General features: G+C 43.4%; 1 protein-coding gene across 3 annotated transcripts in view; it reads left to right on the top strand.

Moving 5' to 3' along the window:
* Positions 1-145, top strand: part of LOC132152602 (interferon alpha/beta receptor 1a-like) — a 12,924-nt gene extending 12,779 nt beyond the window's left edge. For all 3 annotated transcript variants that reach the window (XM_059561349.1, XM_059561347.1, XM_059561346.1), the window contains one exon: positions 1-145. This exon is cut by the window's left edge and continues 81 nt beyond it. In XM_059561349.1, coding sequence (XP_059417332.1) covers positions 1-141 — 141 coding nt within the window. In that variant the 3' untranslated portion in view covers positions 142-145.
* The last annotated feature ends 20,371 nt before the right edge of the window (positions 146-20,516 follow it).

Below are 20,516 nucleotides of genomic sequence, written 5' to 3'. Positions count from 1 at the left end.
TGCACTGAGCTGGACGCTGCGCTGGTCAACACTGAGGATCAGGACTTCAGCACACACAGCCGGCACCGCAGCGGAGACTCGGGCGTTTACTCCACCGAGGAGGACTCCAGTACAGATGAAGCTCAGAGGAGAGCGGCATGATGGGACGCAGATCTCACACATTGAGACAGCAGCACCTCCATCACACTTCTGTATTTTAACATGCAGATTTCTTATGATTCTTATAGAATCTTAACTCATTATTGTCACTTTATATCTTTGTGTAAAAGAGCATGAACTGTCATTAGTTAGATCTCCACTCAGTGTCAGATTAAAATCACCTGTGTGTATATGTAACTGACTCGTTCTTGTTCACGTTCCCATCAGTTTTTAGATGGTGTATTTCCAGTCTTTAGTCCTATTAAGTTATAGTCCTGTTTGTGTCAGAAGCACTATCTATCTATCTATCTATAGGAAGGTTTATTGTTCTCAGGTTTAGGCAGGAAAAGGCTGATTGTTGCATGTGTTGTCCTGTGTTTGAGCCTCTGGTGCGCTGCGGGCCGGTGTTTCCCAAACCAATGAAAGACCAATCTAACCCTCTCGGTAAGTGACCATCAGAACTTACTCTGAACCTAACCTGGTCAGGAGCAGGTTTTCTTTGGGTCTCTTCCCTCTTTTTAAAGTGTAAGCAATGTTTAAATCACACACCACGTTCATTTCCATCATGCAGACACTGTAAATGTGAGGACTTTTTTAAAAAGGGATCCTGGAGCTGAGGAGGCTTCATTAAGTTAGATTTATATCAGCAGAGGGTTCGGTTTCATTTAATTTAGATCTGGCCATATCCACATGCATGTTTATTTGAGCAGTACCACCTTGACATGACTTTCACCTGATAACATCTTGCTGCGACCTCTGGAAGTAACCTAATAACTAGAATTTCCTTAAGGATTTCAGTCTGCTTGATTGCTCACACATCCTCACGATCGCATCTTCTGAAGATGAAGCTGATTACTCTGGGATGGAAGGGTCATGCAGGATATTTGCTGTAACAGCTGTTAAATAAATGCAAACTATTCACTATTGATTTGTCCATCTTTATTTCCTTCAAATACAAAAGCAACACTGTTCCCTGTTGGATTTGAATATTGGGATTGTGGCCATGTCCTCTTGATCTGTCCGTGATGCTGGTGCAGTCTCTGTCTGAGAAGAAGTCTAATGTTTATTTCATTACTTTAATTAAGAAATGTTTGTTGGATTAGAGAACATTTAATTAGCCTATTTGAAAAGAGCAACAGACTGTGGAAATCCACTGCACATTGAAGTTATATATATATGTACTGATATTTATTGAATATGTCAAATGTTTGTAAAGTCAAGTAGCCAACACACATGAACCTTGAAGCTTTACCTGACTGAATTATGTTTTTATCTTTTCTGCTGTCAAGGGTTTTTTATTTTTGATGTGGGATACCATTACGATTAGTTGAAGAATTGATCATTCTGCCAGTTTTGACCTCTGGTATTAAAACAGAGATTAAGACTTGAAGGTATGTATTGTGTAGTGTGCAGAAGTCTTGTTGCCTGGTGCTGATGCCAAGGTGAATCTAATTTGGGCACTGCATTGATCATGGCTTTTCAAAGTGTGGTGCACGTGCTAAACTCAAGACTCAACATGATCAGATGGATTGAACTAATTCTGTTCAGCAGTTCTGAAACCGAGAACTCATCTCAAGGCAAGTCAACTCAAAGTTCAAGTTTTAACTCTGTCTGTCTGTCCATCACATTCTCATCTGGTTGGTAGAGGAGGCTCAAAATGACAATTCTCACTTCAGAGATTTGAGTAAAATTACAGGGATAAAAATGACAAGAAAGATGGCAGCATTATGATGTTATTTGTACTCAGAGATTGGTAGGTCTTTTATTAAGACCAGTTGACAAACATAACTCCTGACCCTGTTCCTGGGGCCTGTTTCAATAAGGAGGTTCAACCAACTCTGAGTTTAAACTTGAACTCTGAGTTGACTTACTCTGAGATGGGAAACTCTGAGTTTTCGGTTTCCGAACAGCTGAAATGAGTTAGTTCAATCAACTCGAAGTTGACTGACTCTGAGTTAAGCGCGTGCACCGTGACTATAAAAAGCCATTATCAATGGAGCGCAGAAATAACATTAAAGAGGTGTGTGAACTTGCAAGCACGATGTCAGACACTGCAATATGCTCTGGTCCCCTCCCTGCTTACCGTGGTGATGAGATGCATAGCAGATTGTCATCACTCAATGGCTGCATGTCTAAGTGGTGCCCACAGAATAACATAGGTTTCATAGACAATTGGACGAGCTTTTGGGGCAGACCTGACCTGTTTAAAAGAGATGGTCTTCATCCCTCCTGGGGTGGCACCACTCTTCTCTCTAGAAATATGGCAAATAGTCTTAGTGTTTATACTTGACTAACTGGGGCCCAGGTCAGGAAGCAGACAGACTGGCTAAACCGACCGTCTGCTAGCTGCCTCCCGTCACAGAGGTCAGTTAATTCTCAGCACATAGAGACTCTTTCACCTAGATATCACACTATAGAGACTGTGTCTGTTCCCCGAACTAGAAAATACAAAAAACGTCCAAACCAAGTTAAGATTAACAATTTAATTGAGGTTCAACAAATAAAAAACAGAAGCAATATGGATAAACAAATGATAAAGCTTGGCTTATTGAATATCAGATCCCTTTCTACGAAAACACTTTTTGTAAATAATATGATCACTGATCATAATATAGATGTGCTCTGTTTGACAGAAACCTGGCTAAAACCTGATGATTACATTATTTTAAATGAGTCCACCCCCCAAGATTACTGTTATAAACATGAGCCACGTCTAAAAGGCAAAGTGTTGCTTCAATTTATAACAACGTTTTCAGGATTTCTCAGAGGGCAGGCTTCAAGTATAACTCGTTTGAAGTAATGGTGCTTCATATAACATTATCCAGAGAAACAAATGTTAATGATAAATCCCCTGTTATGTTTGTACTGGCTACTGTATACAGGCCACCAGGGCACCATACAGACTTTATTAAAGAGTTTGGTGATTTTACATCCGAGTTAGTTCTGGCTGCAGATAAAGTTTTAATAGTTGGTGATTTTAATATCCATGTTGATAATGAAAAAGATGCATTGGGATCAGCATTTATAGACATTCTGAACTCTATTGGTGTTAGACAACACGTTTCAGGACCTACTCATTGTCGAAATCATACTCTAGATTTAATACTGTCACATGGAATTGATGTTGATGGTGTTGAAATTATGCAGCCAAGTGATGATATCTCAGATCATTATTTAGTTCTGTGCAAACTTCATATAGCCAAAATTGTAAATTCTACTTCTTGTTACAAGTATGGAAGAACCATCACTTCTAACACAAAAGACTGCTTTTTAAGTTATCTTCCTAATGTATCCAAATTCCTTAGCCTATCCAAAACCTCAGAACAACTTGATGATGTAACAGAAACTATGGACTCTCTCTTTTCTAGCACTTTAAATACAGTTGCTCCTTTACACTTAAGGAAGGTTAAGGAAAACAGTTTGACACCATGGTATAATGAGCATACTCGCACCCTAAAGAGATAAGCCCGAAAAATGGAGCGCAGCTGGAGGAAAACAAAACTAGAGGTATTTCGTATTGCTTGGCGGGAAAGTAACATATCCTACAGAAAAGCATTAAAAACTGCTAGATCCGATTACTTTTCTTCTCTTTTAGAAGAAAACAAACATAACCCCAGGTATTTATCCAATACAGTGGCTAAATTAACGAAAAATAAAGCCTCAACAAGTGTTGACATTTCCCAACACCACAGCAGTAATGACTTTATGAACTACTTTACTTCTAAAATCGATACTATTAGAGATAAAATTGCAACCATTCAGCCGTCAGCTACAGTATCACATCAGACAGTGCACTATAGACCCCCTGAGGAACAGTTCCACTCATTCTCTACCATAGGAGAGGAAGAATTGTATAAACTTGTTAAATCATCTAAACCAACAACATGTATGTTAGACCCTATACCATCTAAGCTCCTGAAAGAGGTGCTTCCAGAAGTCATAGATCCTCTTCTGACTATTATTAATTCCTCATTGTCATTAGGACATGTCCCCAAAACCTTCAAACTGGCTGTTATTAAGCCTCTCATCAAAAAACCACAACTTGACCCCAAAGAACTAGTTAATTATAGACCAATCTCGAATCTCCCTTTTCTGTCCAAGATACTAGAAAAGGTGGTATCCTCACAATTATATTCCTTCTTAGAGAAAAATGGTATATGTGAGGATTTCCAGTCAGGATTTAGACCGTATCATAGTACTGAAACTGCTCTTCTTAGAGTTACAAATGATCTGCTCTTATCATCTGATCGTGGGTGTATCTCTCTATTAGTTTTATTGGATCTTAGTGCTGCGTTTGACACAATTGACCACAACATTCTTTTGCATAGACTTGAATACTTTGTTGGCATCAGTGGAAGTGCATTAGCATGGTTTAAATCGTACTTATATGACCGCCATCAGTTCGTAGCAGTGAATGAAGATGTATCCTATCGATCACAAGTGCAGTATGGAGTACCTCAAGGCTCAGTACTAGGGCCGCTACTCTTCACGCTTTATATGTTACCCTTGGGAGATATCATCAGGAAACATGGTGTTAGCTTTCACTGTTATGCTGATGATACTCAGCTCTATATTTCTTCGCAGCCCGGTGAAACACACCAATTTGAAAAACTAATGGATTGCATAGTCGATATAAAAAACTGGATGACGAGTAATTTCTTACTGCTAAATTCTGAAAAAACAGAGGTGTTAATTATAGTACCTAAAAACTCTGCTTGTAATAACCTAGAACACTGTCTAAGACTTGATGGTTGCTCTGTCAATTCTTCGTCATCAGTTAGGAACCTAGGTGTGCTATTCGATCGCAATCTTTCCTTAGAAAGCCACGTTTCTAGCATTTGTAAAACTGCATTTTTCCATCTCAAAAATATATCTAAATTACGGCCTATGCTCTCAATGTCAAATGCAGAAATGTTAATCCATGCATTTATGACCTCAAGGTTAGATTATTGTAATGCTTTATTGGGTGGTTGTTCTGCACGCTTAGTAAACAAGCTACAGCTAGTCCAAAATGCAGCAGCAAGAGTTCTTACTAGAACCAGGAAGTATGACCATATTAGCCCGGTCCTGTCAACACTGCACTGGCTCCCTATCAAGCATCGCATAGATTTTAAAATATTGCTTACTACTTATAAAGCCCTGAATGGTTTAGCACCTCAGTATTTGAATGAGCTCCTTTTACATTATAATCCTCTACGTCCGCTACGTTCTCAAAACTCAGGCAATTTGATAATACCTAGAATATCAAAATCAACTGCAGGCGGCAGATCCTTTTCCTATTTGGCGCCCAAACTCTGGAATAACCTACCTAACATTGTTCGGGAGGCAGACACACTCTTGCAGTTTAAATCTAGATTAAAGACCCATCTCTTTAACCAGGCATACACATAACATACTAATATGCTTTTATTATCCAAATCCGTTAAAGGATTTTTAGGCTGCATTAATTAGGTAAACCGGAACCGGAAACACTTCCCATAACAACCTATGTACTTGCTACATCATTAGACGAATGGCATCTACGCTAATATTAGTCTGTTTCTCTCTTGTTCCGAGGTCACCGTGGCCACCAGATCCAGTCTGTGTCCAGATCAGAGGGTCACTGCAGTCACCCGGATCCAGTACGTATCCAGACCAGATGGTGGATCAGCACCTAGAAAGGACCTCTACATCCCTGAAAGACAGCGGAGACCAGGACAACTAGAGCCCCAGATACAGATCCCCTGTAAAGACCTTGTCTCAGAGGAGCACCAGGACAAGACCACAGGAAACAGATGATTCTTCTGCACAATCTGACTTTGCTGCAGTCTGGAATTGAACTACTGGTTTCGTCTGGTCAGAGGAGAACTGGCCCCCCAACTGAGCCTGGTTTCTCCCAAGGTTTTTTTCTCCATTCTGTCACCGATGGAGTTTCGGTTCCTTGCCGCTGTCGCCTCTGGCTTGCTTAGTTGGGGACACTTCATCTACAGCGATATCGTTGACTTGATTGCAAATAAATGCACAGACACTATTTAACTGAACAGAGATGACATCACTGAATCCAATGATGAACTGCCTTTAACTATCATTTTTGCATTATTGACACTGTTTTCCTAATGAATGTTGTTCAGTTGCTTTGACGCAATGTATTTTGTTTAAAGCGCTATATAAATAAAGGTGACATTGACATGTAACCTCCCTCTACACACACTTTAGGTCAATTCAAGGATAATTCATGTAATTGTAGTCTATATTGTTTATTTGAAAGCATTAGATGTAAAGTTTCTTGTCTGTCCTTATTGTTCAAGTGGTTGAGGTTGATTTGGGATGTAGAAATTAATAAGTACACAGTAGAAATAGTAATTATTACATTAATCTAATTACACTGGTTGAAGATGTAATTTGTAGTTATTAACTAAGAGCTATTTTATAGTAAATTCCCAACTGTTTTAATATCAGAGGTGAAACTGGAAGAACAGTATTTTATTAAACCTATTAATTTAATGTTCATGTATAGGTGCAATCCTGCAGGCATCAAAAGAACATGGCAGCAGCTTAAAATGAAATATAAAAACATAATTCAATCAGGTAAGCCTTGATATTTGCTACAGTGTACCTATTTGACATATTGAATAACTAAATAGCATTCAGTGTCTAGCAGTGCAGCAGCATTTTTGACATTGGTCTAAATGTTCATTCTCTTTTGACTACTCAGCAAAACGGGGGGAGGACCTGCACCACCACCTCAGACTAATGCAGAGGAGATGGCCCTGAGCCAGAATAATGGACGGCCAATAGCTGAGGGAATTCCTGGAGGGACTTCATCTGAGCCAGTCACTCCAGAAGATTCAAGTGCCTTCATAAAATGTAAGAGGTGTACCTACAGTATGTGTAAAAAAAAATGATATTGACTTTTTGTGATATTTCCTATTCCCATCCTATTTTGTGATAGTTTTTTTGTTGGTCCAAACAGATTCTGACGGTAATATCTGTCTTTTGGAGCCTTCTGTCCCAACAGAACTACAGGAAGTTGTAAGTAGCCTATAGTCAATGCACCATACATTATTACAAAGTGTACTCTATGAAATGCTCATCTTCACAGGATGATGGGGATGAAGAAACAGTTTCTGCTGCCACAGAGAGGCCTACAGAGGTCATGTTAATATGGGTCTTTACACAAACAATCTACACATTCACATTTTTTATTTTGAGTACTTTATATCTATAAATGGTCATTCTTATATCTACCCTCCCAGAGTGTGGAAGAACAACAGGATGAAGGTCTATCAACTTCTGGTGCACAGATGAACACCGTTCAGTTACTTACAGTAAATGTCACAGTTTAATTCTGTAGAATTTTACAAATAGGCTACACTATGTAACTCTAATAATGTATTTTCAGTTGCCAGTTAAGGAGTTATATAGACTGCTGTTTTTTTCTATCTTTTTAATGAGAAGAAAAGAACTTATATACTTGGACCGCCAAATCCAAAAGTCAGATCTGGAAATTGAAATTCTGAAACAAAAGCTAAAGGTGAGTGTAGTCACAGTTGTATTCTAGAAAGTATTGAAACTATATGAAAACCTTTATTTATTTTTTATTTTTTTGTAGGAAATGAAGAAAAGCATATACATTTCTGTGATTTTATGTTTATTCTTTTTTTGTGGGAAATAAAAAAGACCATATAAACTGCTGTGTTTTTTTTTTTTTTTTGTTTGGTGGTAGTGGTGGATATCTTGACTAATCTGAGAAGACAATGCGGCAGATCATATCCCGGACTACCCTTCTCAGAGTCTGGAGGAAGAGAGGAGAGACACACAATCCTCGTTGCTTGAGGTCCAGTGTAAAGTTTCCAGTCAGTGATGGTTTGGGGTGCCATATCATCTGCTGGTGTTGGTCCACTGTGTTTTCTGAGGTCAAAGGTCAACACAGCCGTATACCAGGAAGTTTTAGAGCACTTCATGCTTCCTGTTGCTGACCAACTTTATGGAGGTGCAGATTTCATTTTCCAACAGGACTCTGCACCTGCACACAGTGCCAAAGATACCAGTACCTGGTTTAAGGACCATGGTATCCCTGTTCTCAATTGGCCAGCAAACTCGCCTGAGCTTAACCTCATAGAAAATCTGTGGGGTATTGTGAAGAGGAAGATGTGATATCCCAGACCCAAGAATGCAGAAGAGCTGAAGGCCACTATCAGAGTAACCTGGGCTCTCATAACACCTGAGCAGTGCCACAGACTGATCGACTCCATGCCACGCCGCATTGCTGCAGTCATTCAGGGGAAAGGAGCCACAACTAAGTATTGAGTGCTGTACATGCTCATACTGTTCAGTTTCATACTTTTCATTTGGCCAAGATTTCTAAAAATCCAGATTGGAATTTCTCAAACACACATTTTATACATGTTCTATACATCAACAACTGTATTTTGATTAACAACTAAATTTTTCAGGACCTCAGCCATAAAGTTATCTTAGAAACAGTGGCGGACTGGGACAGTAAATCAGGCCGAGAATCTGACTCCACCCCAGGACACCTCTGTTGCTGCAGTCACCACACAATTCATGTGTCCACCAGACTGATAAACTCTTTGGCTCTTTCAGTGTTTGAATTGGGTTATACTTAAAAAATAAATCAAAATCCTTAGACTGTGGACCGGTAAAATAATCAAATGAAGTATCAAGAAGTATCAAGGCATTTACTGTCTCTATCATCTTTCCCTTAATCCCCCTCTCTCTCACTCTGCACACTGAGTTTCTCTGCAATATGAAATAAGCACTTTCAATAATCTATATTAATTATGCAGCCATCAATTGTATGTCCCAATGATCACAGTCCTACTATTGATGACCTTATAAATCATAAAAGCACATATTTTTTTCTAAGAGTATAGTCAGCATGTTAAGTTTTGCTTATAGCTTAAACTTTATCTGAAAGTTCCTGCTTTGACTCAAAAGCTGAACTGTCCAGCCTCTCTTGTTCAACAGCATGAGTACTAGCAGCACTAGTGCTACTGTTACTTCCTTCGTCAGCTTCAAAATGAATAAATAAACATTGTAGACTAGGCTACATATTGTAGGCTAGAAATGGAAAATCAAAATTTCTGGTCAATTTTGGCTCTAAAAAAAATACTGTATCCCCACATGTAAAACAGTGTGCTAGTTTGTCATTAAGATGCTCTTTTAAAACACCTATGATTATATACATTTGTAATATATATATTGTTTTCTATTGTAAGTCACTTTGAATGAAAGCCTCTGTCTGCCAAATGATTATGTTAATATTAGGGTGGAACAGTTCAACTTTTTCACAGTTTGGTTTGTTTCACGGTTTTAGAGTCATGGTCTCGGTTGTATGTGCTATGTTTATGGAAATGGCTAAATTTTTTGCACGGTTTTCTAAGATAAAGCCTGCCTCTGGATATAGCCAATTAGGCAGTGCTTCACTGATGTTTGATCATGTGGTGGTGTCATTTTCACTCCGCGATCGCCTGATTCATAGATTCATAAGTCCGTCAATTAATTTGCAGTTGTATACCAGCCTATTGCACGTCAGCCGGATCGACTGCACAGCGGCACCCGGAAGCCCAGAATGACCGTTAGGCCACCGATGGCCAGTCCGCCCCTGCTTAGAAATAAGTCTATAATTTTGGGGCAAGAATGGATCAAGATTAGCTTGTTTAAAATAAATTGGAACATGACCAGATGTTAATGAATTCTTAATAATGGAAAGCACACAGTACACCAATGGTGTCAATACAATTTTTAAATAAAGTAGTATGACATCCAGGGGACTAATAGAGATTGTCATAGCTAACTAGTTTAGTGGAATCTCCTAGTGTAAATTTACTAAAAAGTTACTAAACTGGAAGTACAAGGTATTTTAAGAGAAGGAGAGGGAATAACATTATTGTAACAACTTCATAATCAGAGGAAGGAGGCGGAAACCGGCGGACATTCCAATAAAGTTTTAATAATAAACACAAGACAGCGAGACAGCCCCTCGCGGAAGACTGCCGTGCACAAGCAAAACCAAACAGAAAATAAAGTCCAGGCCTGGTCCTCGCGTCCTTCACTGTCGTCGCTCCTCTTTTGTATCCTTCCGATCTCCTCCGTGGGACTCTATACTGGAATTCCCAAGGTTGTAACGGAACCTGTCGTGGAGCCTTTTGTTCCATTTGGCATGACTCACAGGCTCTGCTAACCAGCTCCAGATCTGTATCCACTTTAGGCCACCACACATACTTGCGGGTAAGAGTTTTCATCTTTACAATCCCTTAATGACCGACATCCAGTTCTTTCAGTACAGTTTCTCTCAGTTTATCAGGTATTATCACATCAGTCGTGTCAGGCAGGGGAACATGCGAAAGGCCGTCTGCATTACTGTGTTTCTCTGAGGGACAGTATTCAATGTGGTAGTCATAAACTGAATTGTAGCAACAATCACTTTTTGGGGAATAATTAACTCGAATTAATGGCAGTAATTAAAATGAAGTGAATATTCATGAGTCTATGAATATGATGTGCTTATTGCTTACAAATATTAAATTACCCAAAGAGGGAATATTTAATCATTTAAAGGTAACCTTTACTAGAATTAATTGAAGTTATCTAGACAATCTGTTCGTCCTGCGAACTGCATGTTAGACTTCCTTATCAAAAATCAATAAAAATACCTTTCTTACAAACTCCAAGAAATATTAATCTTCTGATCAGGAAAAACAGTATTTATTGTGTCTGTACTATTTGGAATACTGAAATTAATTCCAAGAAAACGAAGCTTTGTAGCTTAGATCACATGATTCAGGGACTTCGATTTTGGTGAGCAATAAAACAGGTTAAATTCAAGCAAATTATTGTATTTAATTAAAACAGACTAAAGAGTACATAACTACAATTCACACAGAGTAAATATGAGCATATAGCAAAACAAACAGTACAATTTAAACAAGATAATCGAACGAGAATAGTAATGAGATAGAGAGAGAGAAAAACGAGAGAGAGAGAAAGAGTGAAGGCAGATCTCAGAGTGACAATTTTCAAACAGTTAACTTTGCAAGAGACCCCAAGTCATTGGATAATTCCGGAAAAGGGTAATAGCCTAGACAACCTTAAACAGCTATTTTAAGTTGCTATATAAGAAAGTACTTGCTTTGATCTGGCTCTTGTGTATAGCTGAGTTCAAATTGTCCATTGGCGCAGTTTCCGCAGAGTGTTTTCAGGAGCAGGTGATGCGCGAACTTGACGGTTAACACGAATGTAAACTTTAGCAAAAGATGGTTAGAATTAAGTTCGTTTGGCTTGTGAAGACAATTGAACGAAGTCAAATATCAGAAGAAAATAAAGAAAAACTATGATGAAACGAAAAGTAAAGAAGAACTAACGGAGAGACTTCTTGAGAAGTCCTGTCGTTAAGATGAAAACCCCCTCTTTCTCTGACGGAATGCCAAGAGCAAGGGTTTTCCCTTGTCTTTATGGAAAGGTAGGTTTACACCTATCTCACCATATGAACCAATGAATTGTGAGAAACTGAGGCGGGAAAAATCTTCTTTGTCTGCTGATTGCCGCCCACTGGTCCAATTTATGGCGATGACAAAATTGAAAAATTTTATTCAGAAAGTGTCAGCATTTGACCTCCTGTAGTTTGTCTCCGTGCCTCTAGAGGTCCCCTGTGTTCCCTTCTGTCTTAGTTCTTCTTTGTCTACTCTTGTTAGCGTTATCCAGGTCACCTGTGCCTTGTTTCTCTTAGAGTATTTTAGCCTTTCCCTTTGTTTGACACTTGGTTTTTGAGTCCAGGCTGCGTGCTACCAGCTCTGTATTTACAAGTCCTTCCAAGTGTTTCCATGCTTCCTCAAGTAAGGTGTTCCTAGTTATTTGATTGTTCACATGCTCTAGTTTTGTTTTCTCCCCTCGTGGAGTTTTTATTTTCCCTTGTGGTTTTGTTTTCCCATTCTCTCTTGTTATTAATTCCTCTATCTGAGAAGAACTTTTGTTGGATTTTTTTTGCTTGCAAAGTCCTTTTTTCCCTAATAAACCAATATTGCTTGGAGTACTGCCTTGAGTATTTCAATTGGGTCCAACACCTCAGCCTCTGTGGCCTAGTGGCAGATCTCTCAACCACCACACATAGAGACCCGATTTCTAGCCCGGCTCGTGATTGTACTTCTGAAACAATGCATCTTTTTATAATTTGTCGTCGAGATTCGACACAGTCAGGTTTTTACGATTATAAAGACACCACAAACTATAATTAAATCAGGACCACATAAAGTATATTTATGACAATTATAATTGCATACAGTTAGTGTTGGCGGTATGGTTATCAGTGTTGGGAGTAACGGCGTTTAAGTATAACGGCTTTACTAACGGAGTTTAATTTTCAGCAACGGAGTAATCTAATTAATTACTTTTCCCATCGTTGCAACGCCGTTTCATTATCTTTACTGAGAATGTAAAGTGTCTCGTTACTACAATTTGGTTGAATAAAGTGCGAGGTGTCATGCTTTGGGTAGTGGCTACACATCAGCTGCCTGACACCATTGCAAATCCGATGATGGGTGGGCGGTGCCCTGCTTACACTGTCTCACTGCACGCTCTGACAACCACTAAACACAAGACTGCAACAAATCCTATGCAGCGAATTCCTGATCAATTGCATTTATGGCGAGGTCTTGTTCTCCTCTGGTCGACAAGAGAAATGCTCATAAGGAGTTCCACCATCATCTACATCATTAGATCCATGATCGAAAAACTACAGAAATTTGTACAACCCAGAAGTAAGATTTTCGGCACAGAAAACTCCATTCATCCAAATTGGCTATGTTTAGCACGAAAATCCATCTCTTTAACATTGAACAACTCTGAATCCATGAAACACCATTGTATTCCCCCTTTAAGCAAATGTGTGATACATACGACCCCTTGCTGCGGCACGAAGAGCATGTAATATGCATTACTGCTGTAAGTTGCATAATGGAGGGTGGTAGTCCAGCAGGGGAAGCATACACCCTTCGGAAACTTAGGATGACATCCGGCCTGAATGAAAATGCTGCATGTAAACAACTCAGTCAGAATAAAATTGCCCAAACCAAAATGGTAATCTGTTGAAAGAGGTGTGATAACCTTCTATAACCAAACTTAATTAAAATTCTGCCATGTAAACGTGTTAAACCGATTATTTGTATCTATGTAACCACATCAATAGTTGGGAACATGAATGGGAACATGATGTCGGCAACGCTGTGCATTCAGTGATTAGTAGACATTGACATTACAGTAGAGACTGGGAAATGGTGGACGAAAAAGATAAAATTCCAATTATACAATAACACACATGAAGAATCTGGAATGGAATCTGGAATCTCATGACCAGAGCAGAAAGCTGATGTAATAAGTGAGCATAATTTACTGCTTTTCAGATTAGAAGCAACACTATGATAGTGAATAGCTCAATGAAAGTACTTGACCAAATTTTGCCTGTCATTGTATAAATTATACAGATTCATAAACCCATTTGTAAATGTTGTGCGATAGCTCTTTGCAAGCACTATTTGCGTTCATAAGCCGCCCCCTCATGATTCATTGTTTAGCAAAACCTGGTGAGAAATCATGTATTTTTCCATGTAAGTACAGAATTATTATTAGTATTATTATTTTTTATTATTGTTATTATCATCATTTATTTTATTTTAATTAATTAATTAATTAATTAATGTATTTATTTTATTATTATTTTTTTTTTAAATATCAGAATACAATTCATTTCAGAGCTGTATTACAGAAGGTCTTAGGCTGAGGCTAGTTCCCCTTGCTGAATTGACATGCCAATGTTGGCGTTTTCCAGTTTACCGCTTCATGCAGTTAACATTGTGGATGTTTTTTCACCCAGCATCACTACAGAACCTTAATGTTCTCATGCATCACACGGCATGACAGTATCAATAATTCTGTGCCACATCTGAATGGATGAAGCAGATTATCATTTTACATTGTTGCGCAAATGCAGTGCTTTGCGGGAGACTCTGCGTCTTGCATGCAGCTGGCGGATGCAGTGTGTAGCGCCACTTCACACTTTTTTGGCAGTTTGGTGTAATTTAGAAACAGTGCCTAATGTGGGCGAGGTTTCCCTTGCTTCGGCGATCAGCTCTCAACTCAACCGGTCAAGAAATGTCTTGGTGCTCCCGATGACATTTGAGCAGAGTTCTCTCACTGCAGCGGACACGCGCACTCAGTATGATGGGCGGGGAAATGTGAAATGACAGAACTGATAATGCGCCGATTACAACAAAGAATCACTAGTTTCACAAGTGTTTGGTACACCATTAAAGGAAAACGATTCATGATAGTAAATTACAGACTTTGCGAAGCAACAAAACAAGCGGGTATACTTGCGTATGGCCCCGACTACACCACTGGTGTGGTACGATAGAAGACGGCCTTAGTTTGTATGTGATCTTGTTCGGGCCACATGACTGAGCACTCAAATGAACACTAGAGGTTCAAATATTAGTCTGTTAATTCCAAGCAAGTGCCAGCAGTTATTAAAAATATTAATGCAACCGTTGGCGTTTATTCTTCTCTTCTTCTCTGGTAATTTGCATGTCATCGTAGGCCACTTGATATGTCCCAAAATTGAAAGCACAAGCACATGTAAACACCTTATTGGATTAGATAACATCTCATGTAAACAGTCCACCGAATCTTTAAATCTGAATGAAAAAATAAAATACATGTAAAACGTGGCTATTGAAATCACTAAGCCTATGTATACAGTAGAAGCGATAGAGCGATAAATGCGTGCTTTTGAAGCTGCGTGCATCTGAAACACTCACACAGCTAATGTGACATCAACCATAGAAATAAACACCAGTGACATTGAGATTTCGCCGCTAAATACAGTGAACCCCGTTGAAAAGCTTACACGAGAATGCTGGTCTCATTTGACCCTGTTCTCATGGCCTTATCGATGTGTCCTTAGAGTGATTGCAGGCTCTAGCTGCGTATTGCTCCAGGTGTATGAACACAGATGTATAAATGCTGCTGCCAATATGCTTAATAATCGTTCCTGCAACCGATGCAAAATTATGTTAACCACCAGGTAACATGCACAGCGATATGGATTAAGAGAGCATTCACTTATCTTATATGCGGATTTCAGATGTTCTGAAACAACAGTTTGATTTGCAAGCAGCGATGCGATGGAAGAGACACTGAAGAATGGGAATTTAAATAGACCGCAGGTGATAGCTGTCAATACTGGATTGGTACATATAATCGATTGAGGCTCAAGCTCGGCTGAGAAGGAAGGAGAATGGAGTCGGCGTTCTGAGGCTCGTGGGAATATTTATTAAACTCAAAAAGGAAAAAGTCGCGCCACATGCGCTTCACTTCACACGTTCACTGAACACTATTCACTGTTTGTCTGGTCTACGGTCTCTCCCGCACGTCTGCTGCTTTCTCCCACAAGTCCTCAGCTCTCTCAGTCTCTGCTGGTTCGCGGGCGGCTTAAATGCCAATTCCCCATGCCAATCACTGCAACGAGAACCAGGTGTTACTTGTTTCTCACCTGAACCACTTACCACCGCTAATTTCCTCACCCTCTCTCCCGTCGCAGACCTCGCTGAACCACGCCTCCGCCGCCAAATACCCCCACCGCCCCACTCAGGCCGGGGAGCCATCTGGCCTGCAACCCCCCCCCCAGCCCCCCCCCGCCCCCACTCCTGGAGAGGAAGTCGGCCACAGCCGTCTGTGCCCCCGACCTGTGAATCACCTTGAACTTAAACGGCTGCAGAGCCAGATACCAACGATTGATTCGCGCGTTGGTATCCTTCATGCGGTGGAGCCACTGGAGGGGTGCGTGGTCCGAGCAGAGGGTGAACTCCCGCCCCAGGAGGTAATAGCGAAGGGTGAGAACCGCCCACCTGATGGCCAAACACTCCTTTTCTATGGTGCTGTACTTAGTCTCTCTCTTTGAGAGCTTTCGACTAATGTACAGCACCGGCCGGTCCACCCCCTCCACCTCCTGGGACAGGACTGCGCCCAGCCCCCTGTCCGATGCGTCAGTCTGCAACAAAAAGGGGAGAGAAAAGTTAGGAGAGTGCAGGAGCGGTCCGCCACACAGGGCAGCCTTAACCCGGGTGAAGGCCTGTTGGCACAGCTCCGTCCACTGGACCGTATCTGGTACCCCCTTTTTAGTGAGGTCAGTCAGCGGGCTGGTGAGGTCCGAATAGTCAGGGATAAACCTCCTGCAATATCCCGCCAGCCCCAGGAACTGCCTCACCTCCTTTTTGGTCTTGGGCCGGGGGCAGGCTGCAATCGCTGCCGTCTTGTCAATTTGGGGACGCACCTGCCCGTGACCCAAGTGGAAGCCCAGATACCTTACCTCCACCCGCCCAACTGCGCACTTCTTCGGGTTGGGCGTTAGCCCCGCCCGTCTCAGCACCCCAAGGACGGCCCTCACATGCTCCATATGCCGCTGCCAGTCTCCACTATAGATGATAATATCATCCAGATAGGCAGCGGCATATGCAGCATGGGGTCTTAGCACCCGATCCATGAGACGCTGAAACGTAGCCGGGGCCCCGAACAAACCGAATGGAAGTGACACAAATTGGTGCAATCCAAACGGCGTGGTGAAGGCTGTTTTTTCTTTGGACATGGGAGATAAGGGGATCTGCCAATATCCCTTTGTTAAGTCCAATGTCGAATAAAAGTGAGCCGTGCCTAACCGATCGAGCAACTCGTCAATCCGCGGCATTGGATAAGCATCAAATTTTGACACTGCGTTCACCCTACGGTAGTCCACACAAAAGCGCACCGAGCCGTCCGTTTTAGGCACCAAAACTATCGGGCTCGCCCAATCACTGTGGGACTCCTCGATTACTCCCATCCCCAGCATAGCTTCTAATTCCGCCTGAACTACCTTTTCTTTGTGTTCAGGTAATCTATATGGCCGACTGCGAACTACCACGCCCGGCTCGGTCTCAATATGGTGCTGAATCAAATTAGTGCAACCCGGTAGAGGCGAAAACACATCTGCAAATTCGGACTGCAACCGCCCGATGTCAGTGAGCTGCGAGGGCGAGAGGTGATCCCCCCCTGGGGCCAGGGCGAGGGATTTATCTTTGACAATCGCTTCTGGCCCGAGATCCTCCTCTCCGCTGTGTGACCTCAAAGGGTCCTTGCCACTTCGCTAATAATTTTGAGCTAGAGGTGGGTAGTAAAACGAGCACTTTATCTCCCGGTGCAAATTCTCGTAGCCTAGTTCCCCTGTTATACGACTGGCTCTGTCTGCCTTGGGCCTGCAGCAAATTCTCCATAGAGAGCCGCCCCAGTGTATGGAGTTTTGCCCTCAGGTCCATGACATATTGAATTTCGTTTTTACTCTCCGAACGTCCGTCCTCCCAAGTTTCTTTCAGGACGTCCAAGACCCCCCGGGGCTGGCGTCCGTAAAGAAGCTCGAAGGGGGAAAACCCAGTGGAGGCTTGGGGGACCTCGCGCACAGCGAATAAGAGGGGTTCCAGCCATCTATCCCAATTTTTCGCGTCCTCTTGTACGAATTTACGAATCATCGTTTTCAATGTGCAGTTAAAGCGTTCGACCAGACCGTCCGTTTGTGGGTGATAGACGCTGGTACGTACCGCTTTAATGCCCAATAATTTGTACAATTCGCTTACTGTGCGTGACATAAACGCGGTGCCTTGGTCCGTGAGAATCTCTTTTGGGATTCCCACGCGGGAGATTAAACGAAACAGGGTGTCCGCCACACTCTTTGCCGAGATGTTGCGGAGCGCCACTGCCTCAGGATATCGGGTTGCGTAATCGACTATGACTAGCGCAAACCGATGTCCGCGTGCCGATCGCTCTAATGGCCCGATGAGGTCCATGCCAATTCTTTCGAAGGGGACCTGTACTAGAGGAAGAGGGCGCAATGGCGCTTTTGGGGTGGCCGGTGGGTTTACCAACTGACATTCACGACAAGACGCGCACCACCTGCGCACGTTCTCGTGAATGCCCGGCCAAAAGAACCGGGTCATTAGGCGATTTAGTGTCGCTGTCATTCCCAAATGCCCTGCCATAGGATTGCAATGTGCCGTCTGGAATAACATTTCCCGACGGCTCTGAGGTACTAACAATTGGGCTGTATCCTCCTTTGTTTGCGTGTCGTGGGTCACGCGATACAACCGGTCTTTAATAATGGCAAAATACGGATAGGAGAGTGCGCGCTCAGGATGGAGGACCTGTCCATCGATGGTCCGGACCTGTTCAAACGCATGTTTGAGGGTTTCATCCTGGGACTGTTCCAGGGGAAAGTCATCGCAACTGGAAAGGTTCAGCCTCACCAGGCCACTCAGTTCCCCTGGAGCTGTCCCGCTAGGTCCTGGCACAGATTCTCCCACCTGAGCGCTCGCTCCCCTGTCCTGCCGACTCTTACTCCCCGAGGCACCCACGGTTAAACACCCCAATAATTGTTCGAAGCCTGGCCAATTGGTTCCCAAAATTAGCGGGTGCCGGAGGCGCGGACTAACGGCCCCCTCCACATAATGCTTTTGGTCCCTAAATTTAATAGCTATGGCTTTTACGGGGTACTCCACTATATCCCCGTGCACACACCTCACTTTAACCACGCGGCCCATATCCAATGCCCCAGATTGTATCAGGCTTTGATGAATGGAGGTCTGGTTACAACCTGAATCCACCAAAGCCTGATAGATACCCCCCTTAATACTCATGGGTATTTGGTACAACCCGGCTTGATCGGGGGCCGCCTGCGGGTCGTCCGGGATCCGGACCAATGTCCCCACCTCCATGACCGGGCACCTATCCACAAAATGGCCCGGATCCCCGCAACGCCCTAGTGGCCGGAAGTGGGTCAGGTGATTGGCGTGGGGAAGCGACAGGAGGCTCCTCGCCCCCTTCCCAGCGCGGCGACCCCGTTCCCCTGGCCGGGCCCCTCGACCCGGCTGCCAGCTCCGTCCCCGTCCTCCAACGCGGCGCGGCCCTCGGAGGCCCCCCGACTCGAGTCCTAGGAGAAGGAACAGATTTTGGGGTGGGGGAAGAGAGAGAGGTAGGGGAAGAGAGAGAGAGAGAGAGATAGATGGCAGGGGTTCGCCTACCCCGGAACACGCCGCCAGCTGGTCCTCCGCCAGTTGGATGGCCAGATCCAGCGACGCCGCCCTGGGCACTGGACCCACTGAGCAGTCTTCTTCGGGAGACGGGAGATAAACTGCTCCAGTACCACCGTGTTGATGATACTCTCGGCGTCGCCTCCTCCGGCCAACAGCCATTTGCGGCATGAGTCCCGGAGCTGCTGGGCCAGGACAAAGGCCCGGCCCGCTTCGGCCAGGTCCAGGGACCGGAAGCGCTGACGATGCTGCTCGGGGCTGAGGCCGACCCTTTGGAGAATAGCTCTTTTTAGGTCGGCATAAACCAGGAGGTTCGGGACGGGCAGTTGTTGGGCCGCCTTCTGGGCCTCTCCTGACAGCAGCGGGATCACCCTAACCGGCCAGCTGTCCGATGGCCACCCACATGCCTCGGCCGTCCTCTCGAACAAGTCCAGGAACGCTTCCGGATCGTCGGTTGGCGCCATCTTCGTGAGAGGCATGTGGGCAGCGGCCCCGGCACTGGGGCCTGCCGGCCGCGTCCGAACCTCCCGGTCCAGCAAGCTCCAGATCAGCTCGCGGTCCTCCTGCTGGACCTGCATAATCGCCTGGAAACAGTGATCGTGGTCAGCACGCAAGTCCAGCAGGGCCTGATGGTGTTCTTGGTGCAGGCCCGCGAGCGACGTGATGATCTCCGCAAATGGCGATCCCGATGTTCCTGGCGCAGTCTGCATGGCGGGGTGATTCTCCTTCGTCCCGGGTTTCGGCACCAGTGTAATCGATTAAGGCTCAAGCTAGGCTGAGAAGGAAGGAGAATGGAGTCGGCATTCTGAGGCTCGTGGGAATATTTATTAAACTCAAAAAGGAAAAAGTCGCGCCACATGCGCTTCACTTCACACGTTCACTGAACACTATTCACTGTTTGTCTGGTCTACGGTCTCTCCCGCACGTCTGCTGCTTTCTCCCACGAGTCCTCAGCTCTCTCAGTCTCTGCTGGTTCGCGGGCGGCTTAAATGCCGATTCCCCATGCCAATCACTGCAACGAGAACCAGGTGTTACTTGTTTCTCACCTGAACCACTTACCACCGCTAATTTCCTCACCCTCTCTCCCGTCGCAGACCTCGCTGAACCACGCCTCCGTCGCCACAGTACACATCAGGAACAGTGCTGAACAGAACTGTCATCTGATGCAAGCGTGACTAACGTGGCCTGACTGAACTAACATGATGCTCAATTTTTGTGAGTCAGGGATACAGAGATACAGGATTGTTCCTAACTACATGCATATTCAATTCA

The sequence above is a fragment of the Carassius carassius genome, chromosome 11, assembly GCF_963082965.1.
Source record: "Carassius carassius chromosome 11, fCarCar2.1, whole genome shotgun sequence".
NCBI lineage: Eukaryota > Metazoa > Chordata > Actinopteri > Cypriniformes > Cyprinidae > Carassius > Carassius carassius.
This window is presented reverse-complemented; position numbering and strand designations above follow the sequence as displayed.